The following is a 27,903-nucleotide window of genomic DNA, read 5'->3' on the forward strand; positions in this document are numbered from 1 at the left end:
AAGCCCTGGACGGAGGCCAGAGTGTGGACAGTGGACAAATAAGTGATGGGGACACTTCTATACGCCTGAAGATCTGCTTTCCGCTCCCTCAGGTTACAGTAGACTTCTGAACACAGTTGTTTTGAAGGTGGGGTGGGGGGTGTAGGATGGTCTGTGTGTGTGTCGCTGAGCTGCCATTACCCCTACTGTGCCTGACAACAGCAGAACAGCACAGCACGTTTGAGGACTGATCACAGACACAGAGAGAATGATAGAGAGGGAAGAGGAGAGGAGAGGAGAGGAGAGGAGAGGAGAGAGAGAGAGAGAGAGAGAGAGAGAGAGAGAATGCCTAAAACCTGCCTGCCAGGCAGTCGAAAAACAACCCAAAAATACCCATGGATTTGGAAATAAAGGGGAGGAAAGATCAAAGGAAACCCATTCCTTGCAAACATTCGGTTGCATCACATCAGAGCAAATATGTACACCCTGAATAAGTAAGCCCAAACAAAAGTGTGTAACAAGCAACAACAACAACGACAACAACAACATAGACAAACTCTAGCAGACATGTTGACTTCCCTCGTGCCCACATGACTAATACTCTCCCCACCCATTTGACTGGTCTGCCAATACAAAAAGGCAGATTTCAAAGGAAAAGACAAGAGAAGAAACACATCAAGTTGGACAGTAGATAGATCCCATCTGTCAGTTTAAGTGGTATGGGTTCTCCCATAACTCAGGTTTATTTTCACAGTGACAGCCAGAGATGACGGGACGAAAGGAGGGGCAATTAAGCGAGGCATTTCCAGCTCAACAAACACAAGTGCGGCAGTGAGAGAGAGAGAGAGAGAGAGAGAGAGAGACGCTGAAGACAGGCCGAATGATGGATCACTTCAGCGGGGGTCGACAGAGGGATGTGCACAGCCACCCAGGTAGGTGCTGCCCATCACACACACGGCCCAGCGCAGGGGCCAGACTCGGGCCAGACTCAGGCCAGTACTGCACCAGAGTCAACACTTCTCCTCCTCCTCTCCTTCTCCAGCTGAAGCTGGCTGGGCTGATCCTTCCATCTCAGTGGTGTCCCCCACCTCCCTCTTCCCTCTCGGACAGGGCCATCCATCACGAGTGGCAACCCCGCTGGCCACGCCAAATCAGCCACATTAAAATGGGGGCTCACCATAGGGCACCTGGGCCCAGCTCCCGGTGGGTCTCCTACCATCCAAACCCTACCAGCGGCCAGCTGCTGCCAGTCCTGACCAGCCCAGGCTCCCAGCAGCTGAGCCCACTCCCGGTCATGACTGGGTATCTGTATCTGCCCCTGCCCCTGCCCTACGCTGCGCTGCGCTTTACGGCTGTAGAGCGCCACAGTAAAAAGAAGAGGAAGCCTCCAGTCATCCCCCCCAGAGGGTCAACAATGGGGGAGCACCAGCTGCTGGGTGGGTAGGGGGGTGGGTAGGGGGGGACACACACACACAAGCTGGAGGTCTGCCTGACAAAAGGCAACCCTCTCTTTGCCTGATTAAAACACTACGTGAAATGCTGGAGAGGAAACAGTGCCTAATTACACACAATCAGTTCAGTTCACCCGCGTATCAAAGGGCCAGATGGCTCACTTTGCTCAGGTGATGCAGTGCATGGACTGATCCTTGATGTTGTGGCTACTCTAGCTTCAGGGGTTTCCATCACTCCTGCTTGTGTTGTTTTTAATGATGTAGATTGGTGTGAGAAATCTCAAGAAGCGAAGGCAAAAATTCAGAGGCAACAGAATTGGGAGTCCAATCCAAGGCCTCAATCCTTTATCGAACGTCTGACACCACGCAACCCATTCCCAGGTTTGTCAGTCAGTGTGGAATCCATTCTGCATGCGAAAGTGTTGCAAAGCCGCGAATGGAACACGTAAAAAGTTCAGACTAGTGTGAACTGGAGAGAGTCCAAAACGCGTCGGGGCCGAGGGCTCAAGAGAAAAAGTGCCACCATGCCAACACAGGAAGGAAACTGAACCACTGCCATCCTCCTTAGGTTGTAACTGACTGTGAATCCCTCCAGAAGAGAGGGAAAGAGGGAGTGGGAAGGAGGGCAGGAGAGAGAGAGAACAATATCCCCTTACTACTCAACAGAGATTCTGAGAAACATTTGCATTTTGATGAAGCGCTGATCAGGGACATCCATAATATGGTGCACTAATCTTTGGAATTGAGAAACAAATTTAAATGTGGTGGGGGGGAGCGGAGACCCAGGCACGGTTGGCCCTATAGTTTGACGTATGATGGGGGTCTAGCGCTAAACATGGAGATGAGCCGGACATTGGCAGCTGAGGCAAATGAAGAAATCAAAGGAGGAACATTTGCAATCTTATTTCCTCATGGTTGGCTCATCTGATGAACAACATGACCTCACAACCGACATGCATCTCTGATGACTTGCAATTTTACTATTTTTAAACTGTATGAAAAGCCCAGAAACATTTAATGAGAAATGTTGCTCATCAATAGGACACAACCAGGAGGCAATGGAAGCATGTAAATGGTCAAATGAAAAATGGCCTAAATACACCAGCAAAACATCAATTTCCCCATCAATGGAAACATGTCGAAGGATCAACACATCTGTCACCTCTTAGCCAAAAATAGATATACTCCAGAAGTCACTACAAGAATGATAAGTAAGTGAAAATGTTTTAGCTACTGAAGTTACCAAACCTATTGCCAACTTAATAACGCAACTCGTATTTCATATCGTGCTCATAGGGTTGGTCATAGAGCTATAACTAGTGTTAAAAAGGAAAAATAATATATGCGTTTTTTATTTTGTGGTTCAGTATTCAACATACAATGACCTCGTGGTGACTCTGGTACGTGTTTATTTAATGTTTGCAAGGCTAAAGAAGACAACAAAGTATAGAACTGCACTTCACACAAAAGCCGTGGGACATAGCCCGTGCATCGTCGGTGTTTGCGGGCTAGCCGTATTAGCTTGTGCCAAACACGAGTTGGGTTTGGCTTTCTGAAGAGAAGCAATGGCCATCGTATTCAAAAGCAGTGCAAATTGTCATATTTACACATAGTAATAAGTTAAGTGCAGTTGTCACACTCGGAATAGAAACAGAACTAAAGCGAGTATTGCAAAAACGGTTCGTAACCAAGACCAGTACAAACATAACATCTAGCACTCACCTTCAGGAAGTTAACTTGTTTCAAAGCAACTGTCGTTTCTGGGGTAAAAACTGGTAGATCCTCAATCTAAAACATCAACTGTGTAATTTCAGACACGTAGTAATTTATTTAGAGCAAAAGCTCTCCTTCTAGACCACCGCACCACGAACGTGTACAGCGAACTACCCCGATGTCGCGTTTGTTTCTTTGTTGCCTGCTACAGCAAAGCAACCCTATCCGAGCGTCTGTTCACTTTTCCGTGTCACAGCTGATTGGACGATTCGACTGCATGGAGAGGACGGCCACGGTGGTATGGAAAGAGCGGGGCTTAACTGATTAGGCCCTCTCGCTGACCCCGTCTACCCGTTTCTGCAAATGAGCTCATGGATATGGGGCACTGGCAGAAAAATGACACTAAATAAATATATAAAGAGGCCTATATGTTCGTAGCCTATACACCGCGGACAAGGTTTGAATTCATTCAGCCAGGTTACTCGTCTGTCATGCAAGGCTTGTTGAATGACGGCTTGTTTTTGTGTTCTCAAGGTAGGCCCAAGGAAGCTATGATTTGATTTCAAGGTTTATCATTAAAATGTGTTCAAAGTAGTAGACCACATTTTTTTCTGGTTGTCTGGTGTTTTTTCCCCGTAATGATAAATCAATTCATGTTGCTTTACGCAGATATGCTTTACTGTTGCCAAAACCACAGTCCAGATAACTTGGCCTGGCCTATTTTTATTTATCTAGTCTTAAACTGTTGATCGAGGTTTTGTTAGCTTGTAATGGTATAACTCTACTGTTGTCTGGAAAAGTTCCTCTTAACAGTGCTAAGATTCATTTGGAGGATTATGATTTTCTTTGATTGCATGACTAATGCTAAGAAATAGAGCCCTGAGCCACAAATATGCAAAAAAAAAAGATCAAAGTTTACGTTGTTACAGCCACGTGAACGTATGGCGCCTAAAGCTGTAGGTCAATACAGTAAACAGCTCTTCTCCATTGCCCTTAAAGTCTCTCAGATAACAAGCATGCAGTGACACGTTGCGTGGAATTTGCTTTCTGGATAGAGCAGTCGCTTTTGCGCTATTTCTTCTAACACGGAATTTATTTATTTTTACATTTGTCTACTGAGATTTATCAGTTGAATCTAGGGAATTAAGAGGCATACTGTTAGACACCTTCAGGCTGTCATAGCGTTGAAATGCAAAGCATAACCAAGAGTAATAGTAGATACCTAATGCCCAATATAGACGAGTTCATGGGCTAGCCGAAATGTAATAATGTAGGGATCATTTTATGCTGGTTAAAAGGCCTAGTTCAAAGCTTTTTTTTTTTACCTCTCACCGACCCTCTACTGAGGGTCACATCTCTTTTCAACAGGGGGCAGTGTTTCCCCCCAAAAAAATCATTATCGTAGCCATGCCTTTGTTGAAGGTTCTCCCTTGCCTGGGTTTTGCGGCTACGCAACGTGTGAGAAAAGCTGCCCCATGGGGTCGGCTCAAACTTGCTTGCGAACCTCAAACGAAGTCAGGTATATGGGTAGGCGGATCCATTGTCTTCATCCCAAATTCATTTCTATGAGCATACCTACCTGATCTTTAATCTCTCTGAGTTGACCAGTGCATAACAAATCCGTTGGGTGGCTGGCAGGCATCTTTTAGACCGTGGTACAATGCTGACACCTTGAGGCGGATTTGTAATATTACAACTTGGAAGTCTGACCTGCATGGCGGCTTTGCAACATATAATATGACTCGTTTGCACACAAATAGAGCAACAAAGATGTTTTTAGTATTTTTTTTTATTTAGTTTATTTACTTATTTTGTACAAAAAGAGGTATAACACATAGCCAGCTAAGAATAGGCCACATTTGAAGGTGTAAAAAAGCCAAAACAAAACAAAACCAGAACTTAATAGAGGGGGAAAAAAAAAACATTCAACATAAATTTTCAATGCATTAGTGTTGAGTGATCTGGTGCTCAGGACACCATAACCTGCCTAGAGAGGATTTCATCACCGACAACCGATTTCAAGAAAGGTGAAATGAGACGCAAAAACACACAAGAGCTCCCTACGCAGCCTGCGTCTCCTCCTGGGCTCTGGTCAGGGCCAGCGTGCACGATGTTCGAGCGCGAGACAATATAATTGGAATATTCAGCCATGCTTTGTCGTTACGTCAACTTGACTCATTCAGAAACGTTGAAAATACAGTCTTGTATGAAATCATATCACATTAGTTGCCAAGCCTATCAAGATAATAATAACTTCCAATCTCACGTTAGAAAATGTCACTTTTAAAACTTTAAATCTGCGTTTTGTAAAACACGATCCGCTGACAATGACATATGCAGGCTAAGTGAGCGAATGTCAAAAAGTGACACAGGTCATCAGCCCCCAAGATCAGGTATGTTGCCATTCTGCCCCAGCTAGCTCTCAATTAAAAGCTCTACCAAAACACCAGTCTGTCTTGACATGGTAGAGCGCAAATTACTTTTTAAATATTATTTAGCCAGCGGTATATAACCACGTTGTCACAAATAGGCCTAGCCTACTAGGATAAGGGCCACATGTTGACTAACGTGGTAAACGTAGTGTCCCACCTTGCTTATTTTAGAAACTGAGCTCCCTTGCCTGCATAATGTCTTTTTGTTTTGTTTTATACTTCTTTTTTTTTCGCTTATGAGGAACAAATTTAAGAGTTGACATTTTGACTACTTGATTTTGTAAACAAGGGTGTGTGGACAAAATAACGTACAGCTAATTACGTACAGGTCCTTAACACCAAACCCTTTTGTAATTTAATAGGGGGCATGTTAAGGATACATATTGTACCATAACGATATACGTGTTGATAGCTAGCATGATAATGTATTCAAAACAAATAGTTCAACACTTTCTGAAAACTTATAAAGTTGTCCAAATATTCCACCAATCAATGGCCAACATTTTTGAATAATGATTACTCTCTCTCTCCTAACATTTTGATTTCAATAACAGCAGTAATTGTTTTTGAAACATCTCCTGGTTGACTTCAGTTGCCAGGATTTGGGTAAACCGCAATCACCTCTGCTGTCTTAATGCCATGTTGGGGCAGGTTAAACACCTGCAGTTAGCATGCCAAATCTGGGCGGTGTGTGCGTGTGTGTGCGCGTGTTCATAACTCGACACATAGCCATGTCTTGGGAATAAGCCACAGAAGCCATCCTTATGGGCTCCACCATACCTGCTTGAGCTATGCCAAGTGTCAAGAGTATGTGGGCCATTCCACAGTTGGCTGACTGTGGTGATGTTGGCTTTAGACGACCCAGCGCCCCTTTCTGTTCAAACATAAAGAATGACAATGTACAGTATGCCTGAACTGATACAGATGCTCAATGTTATGTTGAGTGCGGTCACATATCATCACGCTGTTCAGAAGGATGAAGAGCTCCTTACAGTGCCACAGAGAGCCATGTAATAGCAGCTGAGGGAAGTCCTAGACACAATCCATAGCACCTGTTACAGTCTGAGGGGATAGTTGAGTACCGTATGCCGATGCTGACAAAATAAAAAAACACTCAATTCAAGCGTTCACAGTTTAGGAGGGAGCTGCATGTTGGATCCAAATGATACCGAGGTGAGTTAACGATCTCAGCTCGCAAGTTGCGTAAGGAGAGAGACACATTTACCATGATGTCTACCCTGATTGAGGACTGTTGTAAAATGGCCTTGCGGATAGAAGATTCTCACAACTTCTCACATTACTGAGGAGGACTACAAGCTAGCAGGTTAGAGAACGACGACGAAAAAAAAAAATCTACTGTTTGACACTGAATGACGCAACAGGACAAATGGGGAAACCATGGGGTGGACTTGCACAGACGAACCAACTGAGTGACACAGCTGATATGACGATTATGTGATCCTTCACCAGGGGAAGCCAGGGCTGCATGTAAACATATCGCTGAGATGAGGACACTGACCTTTCACAGGTCCACAAGAGGGGAAAAAAATAAAGCAAAACAGAAAAAAACACAAGATTATAGACTCCATTTTGGGCTGTGTATGGAGTCTAAGGCCAGCATGTTGTACCAGAAAGAAAGAAAGAACAAAAATAATATACAAACAAGAAACAAAATAAAAATCGACCAAGACCACAACACACCATATTGCGATAGATTCAAACATTTTTTTTTCCAACATTGACAAAATGCAGTTGATTCAAATAATACTTTTGAAACTGCAGCCTACTGCATGATCATAGGACCTAGGTTATGGACAAGAGGGATATTTGATATGCATATTATATACACATATAGGAATATCCTTCACTAAAAATTAAGTACACTGAACTGTACAATATCTTCAATGGACACTGCTTAGCAAAACACTGTTTTGCCCCAACAGTAATACTGGTTTTTTTTATTTTTTTTATTCTTTCCTTTTTTAATATATATATATTTATATATTTATTTATTTATAATACAAGATTAAAACTATCCACAAAAAAAAAAGCCACAGTTGGGGATGGGGAGAGTGGCTCCTCTCTCCAGATGGTAATGTGCATGTGTGTGTGTGTCGGGGGCTGCATCTGAGTAACCCCCCCCATCCCCCCTCCTCGGGTCTGACACATTAGAACAAGACCTGTAGGCGCTGTCTTTCAAACATCAACACTGACTCGTTTCAAGTAAGTGACCTTTCCAGAGGAGACCTGAGACAGGTCTGGATGTTAATGTCGGTGGTAGAGATTTGAAAAAAAAAAAAAAAAACAACAACTGGAAAGAAACACAACTGCATTCCAGAGTTGAGCAGACAGGGGGCGCTCTCAGCTGCCCTAAGGCAGTCATCCGCGACTGCTGACTACTGAGGACGTCACCGCACAACTCAACAAACTCCACTGAAATGATATCCAGCTTGAAAGAAACACAAGTCTACATGAAGGACTTTTTTTTGTGTTGTGTTGGGCTAGAAGGGTCGGGACTATTTGGCCGAGAGCAAAGCAGAAGGTCGGCGGGTTACACGTAGTTAGTCTTTTGCTCTGAGCTGACTAGCGGAGGGGCATGCTTGAACACAGCATTGTCTCTAGCAACCAAATGCTAACTGTACAGGAATCCATGTATGAATGAAACCCATACAGACAAATTAACACTGTGTTTGCTTAAGTGACAGTTTTAAAACAAATGACAAACGACATCATAATCAACAACAATTACAACAACTGAAATGGTGGCGTATTGGCATCAAGCATGAGTGTTTTGCCCCATAAAACAGGAGTTACAGTTTCAAGCATCCCCCTCCTCCGTATTGTCTTCTCAAATTTCTCATTTTCGAGAGAGGAATTTTTCGGAGAGACAACAGTGTCTAAACGAGATTATCGCTAATGGTTGGTTCTGTAAGACACCATCCATTACAAACAACCACCTTGCAGTGCACTTAAAGGACTGAACTAACCCCTTCCTCCCTCCATTGCTTTCTCAATCATTCGTTGGTTCGTTCCTTCCCATCCTCCCCCTTCTCACCCTCTCCCTCCCTACCCTCCATCACTCTCTCTCTCTCTCTCTCTCTCCGTTTCATCTTTAAGACAACAGCGCCCTCGAGTGGCCTGGAGGATCGCTGGGGCCCTCCTAGTCCTCTCCATTTTCCACTGATATATCTCTCTCTCTCTTTCTTTCTTTCTATTTCTCTCGCGCTCTCTCTCTCTCTCTCTCCTTCTCTTCCTCCTTGGCCGGGGGGCTGGGTTAACCGTTGAGCATGTAGACCACCAGTTCATAGGTCGACATCATGATGGCGGTGTTGGGTATCTGCCGCACCAGGTGGGTGGTGAGGCCGCGGTAGAGGGCACGGTAGCCCTCCTCGCGTATCACTACGCCAAGAGTCTGAAAGAAGGAGCGGTACTTGCTGCCCTCTTCTCGAAGTCTAGTGCGGATCACCTCTGTAGAAGAGATAGAGAAAGAGAGAGAGAGAAGTATGTCAGTGTGGCATTCACAGAAATCTTACCATGCCTTCAGGTTTTTTGTAGTTTTGTGTGTTTTTAAACAACACACGAAAGGAAGAGAACAAACAATGCCTTGTTAAAGCAGAACCTCAATGGGAAAACGGAACTTCAATGATGATGCAATTTGGCTGTGATACCCATCTCTTTGAATATGTCCTGATTCTTTAAAAAAAGCCAATTGTGTTACGTTTTTTTTGCCCTGAAAGTATAACGTTTGTAGTGGAAGCAAAGACATCTTACCCAAATTGATGTTGTAGACAGGATCATATATTGTATGTCAATAAGTGTTTTTCATATCCATTATAAATCATACTTTGTTATCCGGCCCCGCTGCAAATTGTTTGTGAAAAGGCAGTGTCAGTCATTTTGTGAAGACTACGAGAAAGACGTACCGTGTGGATACGCAACAGATGTGGCACAGGTTTTGGACGTGGCGGCCGCCAGCATCATCCCGACAAAGTCCGACGCGTCCCTAACTGCCTCCTCCTCCTCGTCCATGTTGGCTTGGGCCTTAGCCTCCAGCAACTTGCGCTTGATGCTCTCGTAAATCACAAAATGGATCACAGTCTCTGAGATGCCGGCGTAAGAAGCCGACATGCCCCTGTAGAATCCCCGGACCCCGTCCGCCTGGTACACCCGCCGGACACACTCAAATGCACTCATGTGACGCTCACCACGGTTCCTACACAGCGCCGGGTTAAGAAAACATAAGGAAAAAAAAAAAATCAAGGCTTAGTTTTTATCTTTTCTTTTAAATGCACTCGATCTTATATATTGGTTTAACCAGAAGATAGAGATATATATATATAAAAAAAAATGACACCTCACCTGGCATCAAGTTGCAAGCGAGTCTTGATAAGCCAGATGGGATTGGTAGCCGTGATCGCCGTGAACCCTGTGAAAAATAAGGCACTGGTTTCAGAGGAGGCACTAACACACAGTGCATGACAGCACACACTCATGGACAATCTGTTTGGCCTAACACACTCTCTCTACACACCAACACCTCCATCGTCAACAACAATCATCATTAGTAAACTGTACTAAACACATGTGAGAACTCCTTCAACATGGGTTTATGGCTGTTTTGTTTTTCACAAAAAGGAAGTCCAATAAAAACACAAAGTATCATTAAGATTAGAAAAAAAAAAATCAATGGTAGAGGACCATGTCCCGGCCAAGTCCTGCTCAGGAATGTATCTCGATCGTTATTATCGATAGTGATCTCTTAAGATAGAACTGGAGGTCAGGATGACCTCTTAAAAATTATTGGATTTAAGCCATAAGCCCATGTTAGAGAAGTGATCCTTAAACTCAAGCATCTGCACTGATGTTGTAACTAAACTAAACTAACCAAAAATGTGGCAACTAACCCTCCACCACAGAGAAATAAGCATCTGAGTAACAATGTCATACAAGCCTTACTATGGCCTCTTCTAGGCTTCCACTGTAACTTGAAGTATTGTTGTGCGGCAGTTCTTTTGCTGAGGCATTTACTAGTGACTCAGAACACCAATATAACGTTGTACGGTCAAAGGCTGCGTAAGCCTGCCTCAACGTGTTTGTTGCTTTTGTGGAATTGCTTTTGGTGAATGGACTGTTAATTGCCCGCCATATTCATAAACTATCACAAATATGATAACTGGTATCCCTGATGGGTCACAGACACTCCATGCCAGTAAAATGACAAACATGTAAGGTTTAGACACATGGGGTTAGTATAAATGTTGGCCACTGAAGAGTCAGTGAGTCTTCTGTTGTTTTTGTTTTTATTTGAAATTGTTTTAAGTGTGCAGTGACTGGGTGCATGCGTTGAGCAAATGCAATGGCATTTAGAGTGGTCTACATTCAACTTGGGTTACATGAATTGCCCAGTTTGGTGAATTCTTTACGCTGCGTTATTTGTAGACTAAATCTGGACAGCTGATTGTTGTGAAAGCTGTCTGTTAGGGTTCACTACGGGGGATGTGTGCGCACGATTGTTTATTATTTTGGTGTTTTGTTTAGGTTTCTTTTTTTTTTTAAGAGGGGGCGGCAGCTTTTAGTAGGCTATGATTTAAGCTCAGATACACTACCTGAGATCAAGACCAGGTATATAGTACCCCCACCCCTCCTCAACGCTACAACTTAAGAGTATACAGATAATAGCCTTCATGCAAGTCTGTATAACTACCCTGCTCACACAAGCACATATTCATTGGCTTATGCTAGTAACACAACTACGTGTGTCGTTCTGAGCCTAGAGAGGGGGGGGGGGGGAAGGAGGGAGGGAGGTGGATGTGGGTGTCTACTTGAAAGACCTAAGGAGCGACTGGGTGGAGAGTATGAGAGATCTGTAGCAGTAGTAGCAGTAGAAGAGGAGGAGGAGGAAGAGGAGGAAGAGAGAGAGAGAGGAAGAGCAGAGAGCGTCTCTGGCGAGTACTCACGGGGAGGGGGACAAAGCTACTCCACACAGCTGCAGTTAGAAGCCTGCAGACATTGGCTGCCCCGCGGACCCCCCCACGCAGGGCTGCACACTACAGTATAGCCCTAAAATAGACACAGGCTTGTCTGTACCACAGTCACAAGCAGCAGCAGCAGCAGCAGCAGCAGCAGAAGACCACCCCTTTTGTTTGCTTTATTGGTTTTGTTATTTAACAAGAACAAGATGATGAAGACAAAGAAACACACTCAAAATACACACTACGTGGGGTGGGATGGAATAGTGAATCATCCTTTATGTCCCATGATCCCACACTCCCTCCCCAGCTTGCTTTCATCATCATCACCCACCCACCCTCCCTCCATATAAACCCAGTGACCCTATACTCCTGGTTGAGACCGCAAGAACATAAGAGGCTTGTCTGGGCTCTGGGTTATCCTTTCCTTTCCTTTCCTTCCTTCCTTTTCACACAGAATGTGTAAGTGCCATCAGTCGGGCATTGAGACAGAAGAGGGGGCGGAAGAAGAAGAGCAAGAAAAGGATGAGGAAAGAAATAGAATGCAGGGGACATAGCAAAGGTATTTTGTGTGTGTGTGTGTGTGTGTGTGTGTGTTCAGAAGCCTGAAAGAACATCACACCACTGTCGTTGTTAATCAAACTCAAAAGATGGAGGGTGCAGAGTCTAGCTGCCGCTACATTAGCAGCGAAAACAGTGTTGTCATTGCCATTATCACAATAGTCTCATCAGACCTACGTGTTGGAGGGGGAAAGAAAAGTAATTTGGGGTGAAAAGGGGGGCAAGGTCTAAGTAAAACAATAATAAAACATATGGTCAAGCAGTACAAAAAAAAAATATTTTTTAAAACTGGGACATGCTAACCTTGTCAACCTTGTTGAATAAATAAGCGAATGAGTGTAAGTTTGACACTTGATGCGTACACAAATGCATGAGTGTGTATGTACAGGATTTATTGGGTGCATATGGGTATCCATACTAAATGAATCACACTTTTTCTTTTCATTAACCAATGATGATATGATGACTTGAAATGAAAACACGGTTGTTCTTCCACCCTTTCATAGAGGGCTTTTGAGACGAGGTCTATGCGCTCTGGAGCTGTTGGTCTACTGTTGGGCTCTGGAACAAGGTAAAGGGTTCAAGCAGGATGATCAGATCCATGCAAAGTTACACATGGGTCACCGTTTCTACACTTTCTTTGAACTTGAGCTCTGTCCTGGCTGCGATGGTTTAATGCACTTGACACCTCTAGTATTCTGCTGGGACAAATGTACTCTTGGCCTTCTGCCTGATGTGCTACTTAACATTCCTGGAGGAAAGCCAAGATCCATATATCTCTACGCAGAACACTCCAACATTACCATACCTGGGTGTCTGCACTGCACAGCCAAGTACACCTTGATCTACTAGCACAAAAGTATATATATATATATATATATCTCAGACTAAAGGAATGACAGCCTTCTCATAGGCCCTGGTGTATATAAGCAACATCTCCGTGGCCAGTTGCTCATGGAATACTAGCCCACTTTCTGCAGTGGTCTGACCTATATTCACACTGGCTCCGGCGTACAGAAGATTTCCATGAAAGGTGAGTTGGTGAACAGGATAAGGAAGTTTGATCTGAGTGTGCGACGGGGGGGAAGTGTCAATCACAGGTGAAACTCAAGCAATTAGGAAGAAAGGCTTGGAAAGTGATACGACTCCGATGCGGGACTCGGATAGAACCGTGGAGCCAATCTTCGGCTGCCTCTAAAGGCAAGGCAAGGCAAGGCAAGCTTATTTGTATAGCACATTTTATACACAATTCTAACCACCTAAGAAAATATGTGGTGATTTAAAGCCATTTAGATGTAGAGAGAACATAATAGAGCCATGTAGATGCTGAGACACTGTAATTAAGGACTGCCTCAGTAGATGTGTTATACATACACTTAAGAAAGGAATGAGAGGGACATGGCAGCTCCCTCCTTTTACTTCCTGTGTGTGTCTGAAAGTAAATCCTACAAAACGCTGTTTCTAACTGTGTCATAGCCTCTTGTTGCAGGGTACTACCGATAACACAGGGTAGCCAGGTCTTTAACATTAGATAAGTTGACAAGGTTACCATGCCCCACATCTCACTAGTTTAGGGGGGTGGGGGGTGGGGGGGTGTGTGTGTGTGTGTGTGTGTGCATGTATCATTTGTAGTTATAATTGAATTACCTTTACAGGGGGTGACAGGCTGGTTAGGGCCAAAGTGTCAAGACTGTGCAATAACAAGGGAGATTAGGAGACAGGGGGAAAACAAAAATAAAAACAAAACAAAAAGAACTAGCTACAAGCTTGCGGCAGTACTGAGTATGTGATCAACAACATGGTTAAAAAAATACATCAGCATTTTTATAACAATCATCATCATCATCATCATCATCATTACGGTTAGGAGAATCATGTCCATACCAGTGAGAAGAGGAGAGACTACCTGAGGCGTCCGCGGATCCGCCTGCGCCAGTCGCGAGGACCGCCGCTCACTCACTGCGCCCTACATGTTAGCGTCCTCAACTACACACAGCACAGACAGCGCAGCGTGTGAAGCCAGACTGTTTAGTAGCACACTGGTATGTAATGGCCTAAGTCCTCCAGCCCTCAAAGTAAAAAACAAAACAAGAGGAGGAGAAGAAACAGGGGGAAAAACAACAAAAAGAAAGAAAGAAAAAGGGGGAAAAAACGGGAGAGGAAAGCACAACCCAAACTTTAAGGACCTTGAAAGAGTTTCTCCTCCTTGTCTTTTCTTTAAAAGAATAGCAGAGTTTGGTAGTGTATTCTGAGGCTGAGTTTTACGTGCAAAGGGCTCAGTCGATACTTGAGCTCAAATGCAATCCATCAAGATAGTCCATCGATTATAGTCCCGAGTGGCAAGAATGTTCACTCAAAGCAGGAACATTATCAGATAGAACATTTCAATATTTAATTAATTCATTGCTGGTGAAATACTGGCAGAAAATATAAGGATATTGTTGAAGTTGTATTTTTCATTTGAACATATGTTTACATATGTTGTGCTTTTTTCTTATTAATATTCTGTTTTATTTTACATTCAACTCCCATACAAGGGGAGGATTATTTTTGTTCTGAGAGCATAACTCTCATCTCTGAAAACAAGAGAAGAGATGTTTGTGGATGGATGGTCCGATCCTGAAAGTCTTCAATTGTGCTTTCGGACAAACCAGCTGTGCTTTTGCTTCTTTTTTTTTTTTTTCATTCTACCCACGCTACCCCACAGCTAGAAAATGACCTAAAAAAAATAAAATATTTAAATAAAAAAAATGCAAAAGAAACATCTAAAGGTAAGGACAGACGTCCTACACTAACCATGCCCAGTCAGTCCTTTAACGTCTATATAGACACAAATAAAAACAAACGTGCTTATCCTTAAACCACAATTTCCAATCAAACAAAAGTGTCTAAACAATTGAACTCATTTAACAATCGAAAAATGAGGCCAATCAAGTTACCTACACTTTTTTTTTATATAAATGTTTAGCGAAATGGTACCAGTGTAAATTGTGACATTACATCCACTTTCAATGGTGCAGAGGCTGAAGATCGAGTGCAAACTCATTTCTACACATAGGCTGGTTAAATACGACATAAAGGGGAGCACTGTTACAGTTTTAGTATTCTTCAGTGAGAGTGGATGCAGCGGTTAGCGGCCCTCGTCTTACCTGCTAGGGCTGCCGACACCATGTGGACCTGTGTGGAGTCGGGCTGAAACACACCGTTTAGCTTCTCCTTCGCCAGGGAGTAGGCCGCAAAATATATGGCTCTGTGGAGGGAGAGAGAGGACACCAGTGAGTCATACGTTTTCAGTTTGGTCAGTTTCTGTGTTCATCTGGTTTAAAAACTATTGGCAAACCCAGCCTTCTTTTAGGCAGTTGACTGACTCTATGCACTGGTCTGGTTTTGAAGACACTGGCTGAATCATTTCGGTGATTTTAGGTCTTTCTTCTAGGTCTGGCATTATGGGCAATCTGGCAGAACACCTGTTTCTTTGGGCGGTGATCTTGATGGATGCATCTGAAATATTGTCACATCTGTGTTCTGATGCAGGTGGTGAAACATATGGTTCTGTGCACCGAGAGAAAGAGAAGACCAGGGAACCAAGTGTCTGCTGTGTGGTCCAACTTTAAAGGACCCTTCTGGTTTGTAAACGCTGGCTAAGACTTTTCTAGCCTACATCAAATCTGCACGGTCTCCGACCCCATCATTCTTTGGCCATTGCGGAGACCAGGCCTCTGATTACTGGACCAACACTTGGCTAAAGCTGCGGTCAGAATAAGAGGCTTGCCTCTCGCCTATATGATCACAGTGAAGCCAAACTCAACAAGTGATATGGCAGCCAAGTAAAGCAAAGGGTCAGAAGAGGAGTCTATTTTGGCTTCCATTTAGTTTGGATATCTGTGTTACATGATGGGCATCTTTGATTTGAAATCTAACACGCTGTATTATGCAACTCTTGAGGATACAGTGCTGGGATGTGAACCTGATGCTATGTCCATCTTATGCTACTCTTACTAGGCAAGCCTTCTTGGTGATGCACAGTCAACCCCAATGTTTGTTCAGGTTACTTTGGCTTTGCTTTGTAACTCAATGTGTTGATTCTAATAAACATGTCCATGTCTAATCCAGCCTGTTTTAATCCACAGGGCCCACTCAGAGACGGTTACACAAAGCAAGGGTACCTTAACACTCTGATCAACAGCAAGAGCGCGCACACACACACAAGCACGCACGCACACCCGTTCGAAGAGAGTGCCCCGGAAAAACCTAAGTCATTTAGGGTAATGTTGTGCCTCCCTGTCACACAGCATAACCCAACTCATAACGCTCGGATACCTACCCGGCCTCCGGCAAAGCAAAGACAACAGCAGGTAGTTCGTTCATGAACAGGGATCCAGGTTTAGCTCAATGATGCTAATCTCACAGAACCAGATGTATATTGAACTAGAGTACAATATTACAGACATACTGTAGTATCTTACAATGCATTTAAGGAAGTAATCCAGCCAGTGTTATATTGCCTCTATATATCGGCTCTCAATGGCATTCAGTGACAATTTCAGAGAGGCGTCTCCCGACGAAGCGCCAAACACTGTGACTGTAACCAGGGCTGACCCCCAGAGCTGACCCCCAGTGCTTTCAGGTGAAGGGTACCCAGGGTGAGGATCAGTCTGTATCAGATCACGTCACATGACGGGCATTAGTAGAGGATTTAAACAGCCACATTGGGTAATTTAGCATACAGCTCCCCTCACAGAAGCAAAAAGAAAAAAAGAGACCGTGAAAGAAAGGGAGGGAGGGAGGGAGATAGAGATTACGCAAATAAAAATTTCCGGTGCGGCTTTGATTTTTAATCCCTGTGTGTGTGTGTGTGTGTGTGAGAAGAATGTTGTGTCTTCTGTGTTACGTAAGCCACAGAGAGAGAGAGTTTCTCTGGGATGATGCGGGCGGATTTAAGGCCTATGGTGCTGAAACATGGCTGCAGACGGAGCAGCCAAAAGCCCAGCCGAGCGTGGGCCCCTTCCAGATGAGCTGACCAAGGGCTTAATGTGACAGCCTAGTTACCGAGTGCCCAGTATCTTTCCACTTCCTCCGAAACCCCCCCCCCCCCCCCCCCCCCCCCTGACTGCGCTCAGCCAATCAGGAGCCTCTACACTGAACGCTGGCAGCCAATCTTCAGCCGGGGAAACACATCTGTCAGGTTTTCACCAATCGGACAAGCGTGAGCGTGCCAGGCCAGAAGGAAGGTTTATTTATAGTTTTGGAAGGGGTGACAATGCTCGCAGACAATGCAACTGAGATTTGGTGCTTCATCATATCTTACGAGGAATGCAAGTCTGTTTGTATGGTCATGCAAGCACTTTGGACGAGTCCTCATTTTTTGGGGGGGGGATGTGGGCATGTGGACCTGGGTTATTAGGGGTGTGTAAGCGCTCTGCTGTGTTCTGTCCTGCTTTTATGTAACAGTCTGTTTGGTCATGAGCAGCTAAACGTGTCTCAAAAAGAGGACGGGGAAAGTTCAAGCACACATTTGGAGGATAGATCTGATCGTACACGTACACACACAGAAATATACCCCCAGCATGTCAATACCAGACAGGAATAAATAAACACACACACACACCCATATCATAACTTATACCACTGACATAAGACAAGGGAAAATCTCCCCCTTACATGCATAGGCAGACACACACTCACAAACTGACAGATTCATACACACTCACAATTTTTTTGGTTTTAAATATAGGCATTGTTATAAAAAAGCAAGTTTTGCACCTGACATGGCACTGTCAAACATATACTCTAGGACAGAACACACTTAAAGTTAGAGTGCTAACAGCCAAACCTGGTGCAAATAGGACCTGAGTATGACAGCTACGGAAATGTGTCTGCCTCATAATTGCCAGAGGGGTGGAGTGGTGAATGAGGGAAAGACACTGTCTGAAAGAGAGCTAGCTAATAAAGGGATACAGCCTGGAGCACTGTCTGCACTCACTCACTCACTCACTCACTCACTCACTCACTCACTCACTCACTCACTCACTCACTCACTCACTCACTCACTCACTCACTCACTCACTCACTCACTCACTCACTCACTCACTCACTCACTCACTCACTCACTCACTCACTCACTCACTCACTCGAGAGGCTTGATGAGGGTTATGCAGGCGACTCATCAGCTACCTGCTTTGCCTAAGTCCCCCTGGCAGCTGTGTTTTGGAGAACATCCTGCACAACAGCGCTCTATTTCCACCGCTCCGCTCGCTTATTCCAGTTACATCACTGCTTATGAGGCAGGGGCAGGGGCAGGGGCAGGGGCAGGGGCAGGGGCAGGGGCCGGCGCAGGGGCAGGGGCAGGGGCAGGAGCAGGAGCAGGGGCAGGGGCAGGGGCAGGGGCAGGGGCAGGAGCCGGCGCAGGAGCAGGAGCAGGGGCAGGGGCAGGGGCAGGGGCAGGGGCAGGGGCAGGGGCAGGGGCAGGGGCAGGGGCAGGGGCAACGGGGAACAGTGGCCTTGTTTGTCCAAAACTGGTGTGAGCCCATAAGGGTTTTAAAGCGACCTTTAAGCAATGTTAGCATTAGCATTAAGGTGAGCCACTATAGTCAATGAGCTGTGCACTGGCAAAGAAAATAAAAAAAAATACTGACAAGGCAAGGGTGGCCAGTTACCTTATTTGTTAATGCAGCCAGGCAGAATTGAATCTTTACTCAAAGACGACAAAGCTTAAGAGGGCTCCTGCAAAATAATGTTTTTGCTTCTTCCCCAGCAAGTATCATTTTTAGTACAGCTGCCAGAGCATAGAGACAGTTTAGCTTAGGTAACGCCCCATCCCCCTCGCTAACTACCCCTTGGAGCATCTTTACATAATTGGGCCTGTCTGAATGTAGGCTTGCTGTGAGTGTTCCCTCTTATATGATGCGATACAGCTTTGGCAGTGTGGCGCAGGCCGAGGAAGGTCGTATGTTTCTCTAACGCAGTACAGGATAGGAGAAGAGACATGTCAATTATACTTTACCTAGAGGGAGCCACGCCCACAAGGTTAGGCCCCAGACCTCTGAAGAGCGACCGAGGACCTTCTTTCTGCAATATTAACCTGAGAGAGAGAAAGAGGGATGTGATTAGGGGTCAAAATGCATCTCATTGATCAAGCACATTTGTTTTTTTACTCTAACTAGTTACCTAGTTACTACTACATCCAAAGCAAGAGCAGCATCAACACGTTTCTGTATTTCGGACGAGTGACTCAGCACTCAGGAGGGCAGGGAACACGTGCTGGGAAATCACATTGTTTGCAGTCCAGAGACCATTTGTTTGTTTATTTATTTATGCATTTATTTATAACCACAGAGGTTACCTGGAAATCACGGGAATGAACTTTGATTTCAGATCAAAATCCTCTTGGTGTTGCTGGAGTGCCAGAATAAATAAAAGCCCTCCCAATTTTCTACTGCTGGAAAAACAGTGTGGACTAGCTCAGGAAGGCCCTATGGATAGCCCCTACTGATATAACAACTAAGTCTGGACATGGTCTGGCCCCAATATGGCCCCAATATGGCCCTGATGTGCCCCTGATTCAGCTTGGTTCCGACAGATCAGGGCCAGATTTGGCTGTGAATTGGATGGCCTTAAAACCACACACACACACACACACACACACACACACACACACACACACACACACACACACACACACACACACACACACACACACACACACCACACACACACACACACACACACTTCCATCGTGCCTAATCCCCTCTTTCTTTATTGCTGCAGGCACAGCTGGCATTCTGGGAAAAATATGAACCCTCTCCACGACTCCTCTACTGTCTCCTCCTCCTTCACTGCTGACCCACTTTGTCATGTCAGAGCCTCTGTGTGTGTGTGTGTGTGTGTGTGTGTGTGTGTGTGTGTGTGTGTGTGTGTGTGCGAGCCTGAGAGACAGCAAGAGCGACAGCGAAAGAGAAAGACATTTTTTTCCCACTCTTCTCATTCCCTGTGGAATGCTTCCGCTAGCGCTGGCTTCACACACTGCTTGTAGAGGGCCAAGAAATCAAGACGTAGAGAAGGAAGGGAAGGTCCCTAAAAAAAACCCACTGCCACACCCCCTAGATTCATCAAAAACACAAGCAGCACTGCGAATCTGTAACACGGAGCCTTGGACATTTACTCATTTAGCAGATGTTTTCATCCAAACCATCTTAGAGTATCACTGATCGTTGCACTTTGATCACTCCTAGAGTTCTATTGCTAGTTTTGGTCACAAAGCGACCAGTGACCTTGGAGTTGTTAGCACCTAGCTCGGCCACTGGGGTTCCTGTCTGTGTTAATCCTTGAGGTCTAGAAGCCGTCTCTGGAGCAACTCTAGCTACCTGTGTTAATATTATCTATGAGAGCCAGGTGACAGTCTGACAGTCTCAACATTCCTCGGGCCATAGTTTACCCCATAACAGCGCCCACATCGTGGCATTGGCAGTTATGAAGTGGGGTGTTGACATTAGCAGGCATGGCGGGTACAGAAGGCATTTGCCCTAGTCATGCATCCTATTTTACTCCACCACCCTAGAGAGAGACAGAAAGAGAAGGGGGGGGGAGAGCGAGTAAGAGTTAGAGAGAACGAGAGAGCAAGCGAGAACCGCAGAGAGAGAGAGAGGGAGAGAACGACAGAGAGAGAGTGAGAGAGAGAGAGAGAGAGAGGAAGAGGGAGAACAAACCTAGCCCTGTGCAGCTCACAAACCCCTGACTGTGCAGAATAAAAATGGGTTTGTGATACTTGTTTTCTTAGCTTCCCAGTTGAGAGGGGGGAAAAAAAGAAAAACAAAATCTAGCATGGGCAGGAGTGGGTGGTGGGAAGCTTCAACCAATCAAATACTGGCAGCTATTGGAGGAGCTGCTCCAGTAGCAGCCTGGTGTGAGATTTCTGCACTTGGCAGCCCTGGTCGACCTCAACAGCTCAGAACCAGTTTCTGCCTCTGCCTCTGCCTCTGCCTCTGCATCGCTTACTACAGCCAAGACAAGACACCTATATCAAGGCACCAGCCCATACGTAGCCAGGGTTACCAGCACAATGACTCTCACTTTCAGGGATTCACAGTGAATCATTTGTTACAGAAAGTGTAGCAGTGTGTGTATGCAGGACATAGACTAGGCCTAGCCCATAGCATGCTGTGCTGCTCTGTGCTCGCTGAAGGAGACGGAGCTGGCTGACAAAGTTCTGATAGAAATACTCGGCTAAGCGAAACACATGCAGATAGTGTGGCATGTGTGACAGACAGAGTACTCGTATGGAGGACACTGACTGACCCCTCCTATGGTGGCTTAGTCAGGCTGTGGTTTTACTGAATCAGGTTGAGTGACAAAGTTTTGCAGAATATTAAGCTAAGCAAGCAAAAACTTCTCGGGAGAGGCAAACTCCGAAGTATTCAGCTTAGAAGTGTCATTTAGGTCATAGAGTAACACACATGGCTTTGTGTGATTTGTGTGTGTGTGTGTGTGTGCTCACTGAGCTTCAGGGCTTTGGACCAATATCAAGCCAAGCAACCTAATACACGTGTGGCAATGAGGACCAGTATGAAGCCAGATGAAGAGGAGTAACGTAGAGCAGAGCAGTAAACAAGGTGCGTTGTGTGTGTGTGTGTGTGTGTGTGTGTGTGTGTGTGTGTTTATGTGTGTGTGCGTGTGTGTATGCGTGTGTGTGTGTGTGTGTGTGTGTGTGTGTGTGTGCGCGCGCGTCTGTGTGTGTGTGTGCGTGTGTATACCACTCACTTGAGGCAGTGCAGGGGGCCTGGGGGAGACACGCGGGCTACACTGGCCCCGTTGACGCCGCTGAGCTGCACCTCAGACACATAGAAGGTGGTGACGGAGGATGACTGGAGCCTGGTCTTCACCACCTCCAGCGGGCATGTCAGGATGGCACCCACTGTGCCTCCGCAGCTGCAGAGAAAAGGAGAGAGAGAGAGAGAGAGATTGGGAGAAAGGGGGAAGAGAGAGAGAGAGAGAGAGCATGAATTCAGGTGTAGACGTGTAAAGTCAAAGAGAACTCCATACAATGCATTTAGAGTTTTACAGAGTGGACTTACACGTGTAAAAAAACATAAAAATGCTTATTATTATTATAAATACAATAATGCTCAATATGGTTTGGTTCTTTCCATCTAGGCTACCGCTTCATTAACAAGGACCTAGTCGGTATCGATTACCCCTATATAATATAGGGCATGGTTAGTGTACTGGTAATACATGAAGGCCTAATTAGATCAATCAAAAAATAAAAACAGATTCGCTTCTAAACAGCCTCTTTCTGAAGGTGCAAGTTCAGGTTCTTTCCAAACGGTGGAGCCAACCAAAAATGTATTAATATGTCCAGCCTCAAACCTTCTATGAGGGGCCTGAGTGGAAAGTGGGGCAGCGTATTTGATCAGGTTCCAGTGAGTCAGCCATACGTGCTCCTACTCATATTCATGTCAGTAGGCTAGGGTAGGCACCGAACTCAGCCTCAGACCCTGTATATGGGCCAAGGTTCAGTGAGGGAGAGTTACTACCTCTGTGTGGTAGCACACGTGTTAGCGACAGACGTGTGCTCCAAAGGCTGCTCGTGTCAATGAGAGAGAATGAGGCCACAGACATCCATCATGAGAGAGAGCGAGAGATAGAGATAGAGAAAACAGGTCAGAATCGGTGAACCAGCTCACCTGTGCTGCTGTTTCAGCAGAAATTAGCCCTTCACACACACACACACACACACACACACAAACGCACACTCGCCTTGATGTGATTAACCTTATCTTCCTAATCTGAAGGTGGAAGTAGGTTACAACTACAGTCAAAACGCCTGACATCTGCATCCCTCCCTCCCTCCCTCAACCACCTGTGCAGCAGGGCCACAGCTTTTCAACAAGAGGCACGTGACGCCACGTACGGACGATCCTCTTACCCCTAGTGCAGCACCTGCCTTGCTTCACGTTCACATTCCGTCATTTAGCCGACACTTACATTATTAATACAGCTCTACATTTAGGATTCATTCATTTAGCAGGGACTTTTATCCGAAGCGACTTGTATTAAAATGCAGACAGCGGGGGGGGGGGGGGGGGGGGGGGCACTGTGGCGCAAACAGTAGCCCCGACCACATTCGGGCTTGACGCCCATGGAGGACACGGGTGTGCTATGTGTGTGCACTCCCTGGGTCCCACGAGCTTGGCATTGTTAGCACACAGCTTTAGCTTTCTGTTCTTTTCGCTCCATCTATGTGTTTGCTCTGAGAGGAAGTCTCGGTCTTTTGGGTCCCTGTGAAGCACCTGGAGACTGTGTCCATTGTGAATGGTCCTATATTAAATCAGAAGGGCACTCGGAGAATGCAGACCTTCGGCAAGGCCAAATGCCCTATTGCGCAATGTTAAAAAAAAAAAAATAATAAAAAAATGTGTGGCCGTGCCTCGTGATTCTGATCTGAAATGGGTTCTTCCTTGGCCCATGCTACACCCCTCCATCAAGATTCATGAAAATCAGCAAGGTAGTTGTTGTGTAATCCTGCTGACAAACAGACAGACAGACAGACAGACAGACAGACAGACAGACGAACAAACAAACAAACAAACAAACAAACAGCACCAAAAAAACATAACCTCCTCGATGGAAGTATTGACAAATAAAACAGCAGAAGAGCAGCTAGCCTAGGAGAGAGGGGGGTGGGATTGGTTCTACCGCTCTGCTTCCAGCATGTGCTCACAAGACCGGCCAGACCTGGCAATGCAGTCACACACAGCAGTCCGCGCCCCCGCCCCCCCCCCCCACCCCCTCCTGTTGCTGCTCCTGCTCCTGCTCCCTAACTGTCTATTTATAAGCTGCCTTTCAAAAGACCGACCCACATACTAGCAACCGTGAACTTTGCCCCAGATAGGGGTGCTCGTGGCTGTTGCCACTGCCTCTGCCTCGGCTGCTGCCGGAGCCCCGCCCACTAGCGAACATGTGCAGGCCTCAACAACAAGGCAAAACAACTTTTAGGCTAGTCAGTCAGTTAAATACAGTTTCTGTGTGACATAAAAACATTGGCAGTCTCTTTCAATGACATCTTTGAGAGGTTTTTAGATTGTTTCTGACTTCTATGGTAGGAGAAGTCATTCTCAACACACACAAAATGGATTTTGAGATCTGCATTACACAACATTCTGTACAGATAAGCTTGCCTTAGTGAGAAAAAAGGGGAAGTACTTTTTGACGTTTTGCAGTCAGTAACACAGAGAAAATGAAATGAAGGCAGGGAAAAATAGGATTCAGCAACCTTCTCCCATTTCCACAAAATGGCGATTCTTAGGCAATCATTACCAGATTTGTCTTTGCTTGAGGGAAACACAGGACTGTTGTTTGGTTGGAAAATACTTATCTGTCAGCACAGGATTTAAGCTCACAAACTCAGCCTCAACCAGGTCCAACCAGCCTCTTCGACTTTCACCTGTGCAGGCTGGACCATGAGCAGCAAAATATAAGTACTACAAGTACTGTCTGCGTACTCACTGACAAAACAAGTAGGCTATTTAGGTTGAGCCTCAGATCAAATATTTACACAGCCCCTACATCTCCTATAGGACAGTGAAACACCACATCTGTCTGTGTCTGTAACACTAATGTCACATACAAATGCATTACACATAAAAACATTGACCACCTCATTGTATTGTTTTACCATAAAACAAATATCAGCTATTCATCTCCTTTAGGATATTATACTATACTGAAGAGAGAGAGAGAGAGAGAGGAGGGCAATGTCGCTGAAACTGCTTGAATTTGAAGCTATGTGTTTCAATATACTAAGAAACTACATGAGCCTTCCATCAGGAAACCTATATGAATGTGGGGTCACCATGACCAATCTATATGCAACAAAGACATGGCACCTGTAGACTTAGATAACAGCTTTACACTGCAAACTTTACAAAAACATTCAGCAGCCCACAGAACATAAATAGATGAAGTGCGCAGACTAGGATTTGTGTGTAAAAAATACAACTCAACAGAAAATGGAAGACCTGTTTGGAATTCTGCACCCTCTAAAACTTGGGAATGGAAGTGCTACATTATGGAATGAATTGGTATTCAAATGAGAGGGGTTTTTTTGGAGCTCCTTTCTGAAAACATGCATTTGGTGAGACTCCATTCAAGACTCTACTTTACAAGATTCCATGAGGCATTCCTCAATGGGGAAATAATGCAAAGTTTGTTAACTCAACTTTGTCTTTGGGTCAAAACAGAAACCTAAAGGTAAGCTATTAAGGCCTACACAGGGAAGTGTGCTGCTGGAGCCTTATCCGTATCTGTGAACTCTAAAAACAACTGAAGTCACCTACTCTGTAGCCAAACAAACAAACCCACGCTGCCTGGTCATTTTGACCTTTGATGAAAGTAGCGATGTGGGCGCTACAGTGCTCAGCCTTTCCAGCGCAGTGCTTTTACAGGGACTAAAAAGGGCCTGAAATATCCAAGCCGCTACCTTCTCCAAAGCAATGGATTGTTTGGCAGAACACGCCGGCTCCTTCTGCCCATGTCACAGCAGTGCAGACAGCACGAACATACTGCCTGTTCCCAGAACCTGCTATCTGTGTTCAGACTCTCTGTTCAAGGAGCCACTGTGATACCAGTGTGGTGGTTCAGTCTACCCGGCCCTTATTTAACAACTATTATTATCATTATTATTATTATTGTTATTATTATTGTTATGACTGCAGCTCAAACATCACTCTACTCCACTGAGGCCTTATTGTTGGAGTGAATAAGAAGAGCTTCAGAGTGGATCTGCTTTCTCAGTACTGGGATGAATAGCAGGCTTCAGTGTTTTAGCGCATTTGTTACATGGCTAAAGGACACCGGAGTTCATGAAGACTTCAGTCTGTCTGTCCACCACCTTGACACTGTTTGGCAGCAGAGATGACAGGAGACAGGACAGTGGAGTTCACATGAAGGCCTAGACCTGTGCCTTGACCACAGTGATGTCTGTGAGTATTTGTTTACCCTTTTCCGAAAGGAAGGTGGGGTACTTTGACCAGTGTAGTTACGATACACTATCTAGAAGATCCTTTATTTGTCAAATGTTATTGTTGCAACTAAGTTGCCTGTCTAGTGAAGCCATCATGGGCAACACATGTATCTACCTGGTCTACAACTTGCATGAATGAGTGTAGGCTCTGTTAATAGCACAGCTTTAAGTCTAGGCCCAAACATTAACTTGAAGCTACGTATTCCCTCTATGAGTAGCGATTCATTATCTCTATTTTAACCGTACATGCTTGATTGATTGCCCTTTTGACCTTGAAAGGCATAAATACAACCGATTACATTCCTGGCTATTTAGCTAGATATGGTTGTTTTGCTTCTGAAATAAAGTCTTGTTGGAATTCGAAATTTCCAAATGTGGACTTCTTTCAACGAATAAACTCAGGCCTACTTCGATTTACTGTAAATATTATGTGTGCAATGTCGCCGAACGAAGAGGACGTAATCGAACTACCCTACAACTACAACAACACAAATAGATAAGCTAGCGAAAGGTATTTGGCTACATCAGTCCCCTTCTTCTAAACGAAAAATACACATAAGAAATTATGTCTATGGAACGAACGCAGCTAAGAAACCGCTGGTGTGCTAGCCTCTGCACCATACTGTCTTGTTTGACATTAGCTGGCAAGCTAGCTTTGACATGCTGGTATAAATGGCATTATTTAGAACTACTGACATCAAAGACATCTACTGGGCCTAACACGCTACCATTACTATTCTTATACGACAAAGTAACCATCTGTAACGGTAGCTATGCAACTGGCGTTATGTATTGGTCTTAACGAGGACGCAATCAATGACTCGATCATGCACTGACACTGCAACGAGCAGCGGAGGCTAGGCCGCAACTACGGGAGATAAATGATTCTTATTTAAAGGAACGTTAGCTTGGAGGCCACTGTAATCACAGCACCATAGCCAGTGAGGCAACATAATAATTAGATCGGTTGCTTGACAGGTGTGCACTGCGTGCTAAATTACTGTTAGATTTGGATGTGTGACGTAGTGACTTCCTTCAAGTTACCTAACGTTAACGTTAGCTACTCACCCTCCAGCAAAGAGATGAACCAGGGTGTCCCTCTGACTCATTCTCTCTCATATCCTAGCCCGCTGTTAGGAGGCACTGCAATGGGCTGACGAGCCGACCAGCACGTCGACCACGTTCAGACTACTGGCTGCACTTGGCTGCAACACTGTGAGTGTCGTCTTCAAACAGCTCTGTGCACAATATGACAAATACCCTGGTTAGCTAGTTACTGCGCAGAAGTGGCTAACTTGCTCCGCGCTGGCTAACCGCTAGCCAGCTAGCTACTTGATTACTGAATGGCTAACAGTGACCAGACTGACGACTCCGGTGCTATATTCTATCTTCTTCAGTCCTCAATTTCGTAAAAGAGTATATGGGCTGCAAAAACGTTGACGTTCCCAATGTAAAAGAGATTCTGTCTATTAGGATCACAATCCAGCCCCGGTTGGTTTCGTCGTGTCCGCTCAGTAAGCGGGCTGCAGCTGTGCAAAATGAAGCAGTGAGCGGAGTCGGTATTTACAGTCGAATCACAAGCCAAAAAACAGAGGCTGTGATTGGACGATGGTAGCAGTACGTCACTTAGTCTCCACCCCATCATGCTCTCTTCACATGATCACACATGGATGATTTGAAAAGAATGTCAACATACTTGTACGTTTGGCCAGTGATTAGCACCGAATATCAAACGTTTGTGGCCAACTGATTTTGTTCTGTTGTAGAAGTATTTAAAA

At 45.1% G+C, this 27,903-nt stretch overlaps 2 protein-coding genes across 2 annotated transcripts in view; both read right to left on the reverse strand.

Annotated features, from left to right (window-relative positions):
• Window positions 1-3,507, reverse strand: part of spsb4a (splA/ryanodine receptor domain and SOCS box containing 4a) — a 67,767-nt gene extending 64,260 nt beyond the window's left edge. The window contains exon 1 of the mRNA XM_012816617.3: window positions 3,153-3,507. The gene's annotated coding sequence lies outside the window, so the exon portion shown is untranslated. The remainder of the gene's footprint in view (window positions 1-3,152) is intronic.
• A 1,409-nt stretch (window positions 3,508-4,916) lies between these two features.
• slc25a36a (solute carrier family 25 member 36a) lies at window positions 4,917-27,681 on the reverse strand. The gene is made up of 7 exons (XM_012816618.2): window positions 27,194-27,681; window positions 21,862-22,029; window positions 19,109-19,186; window positions 15,255-15,355; window positions 9,935-10,001; window positions 9,499-9,788; window positions 4,917-9,043 (listed from the first exon to the last, which is right to left on the reverse strand). Exons 1-7 carry the CDS (start codon window positions 27,232-27,234, stop codon window positions 8,850-8,852), a joined length of 939 nt encoding a protein of 312 aa, XP_012672072.1. The 5' UTR covers window positions 27,235-27,681; the 3' UTR covers window positions 4,917-8,849.
• Window positions 27,682-27,903: the final 222 nt, after the last annotated feature.

Source organism: Clupea harengus, chromosome 22, assembly GCF_900700415.2.
Source record: "Clupea harengus chromosome 22, Ch_v2.0.2, whole genome shotgun sequence".
In the NCBI taxonomy this organism is placed as follows: Eukaryota; Metazoa; Chordata; class Actinopteri; order Clupeiformes; family Clupeidae; genus Clupea; species Clupea harengus.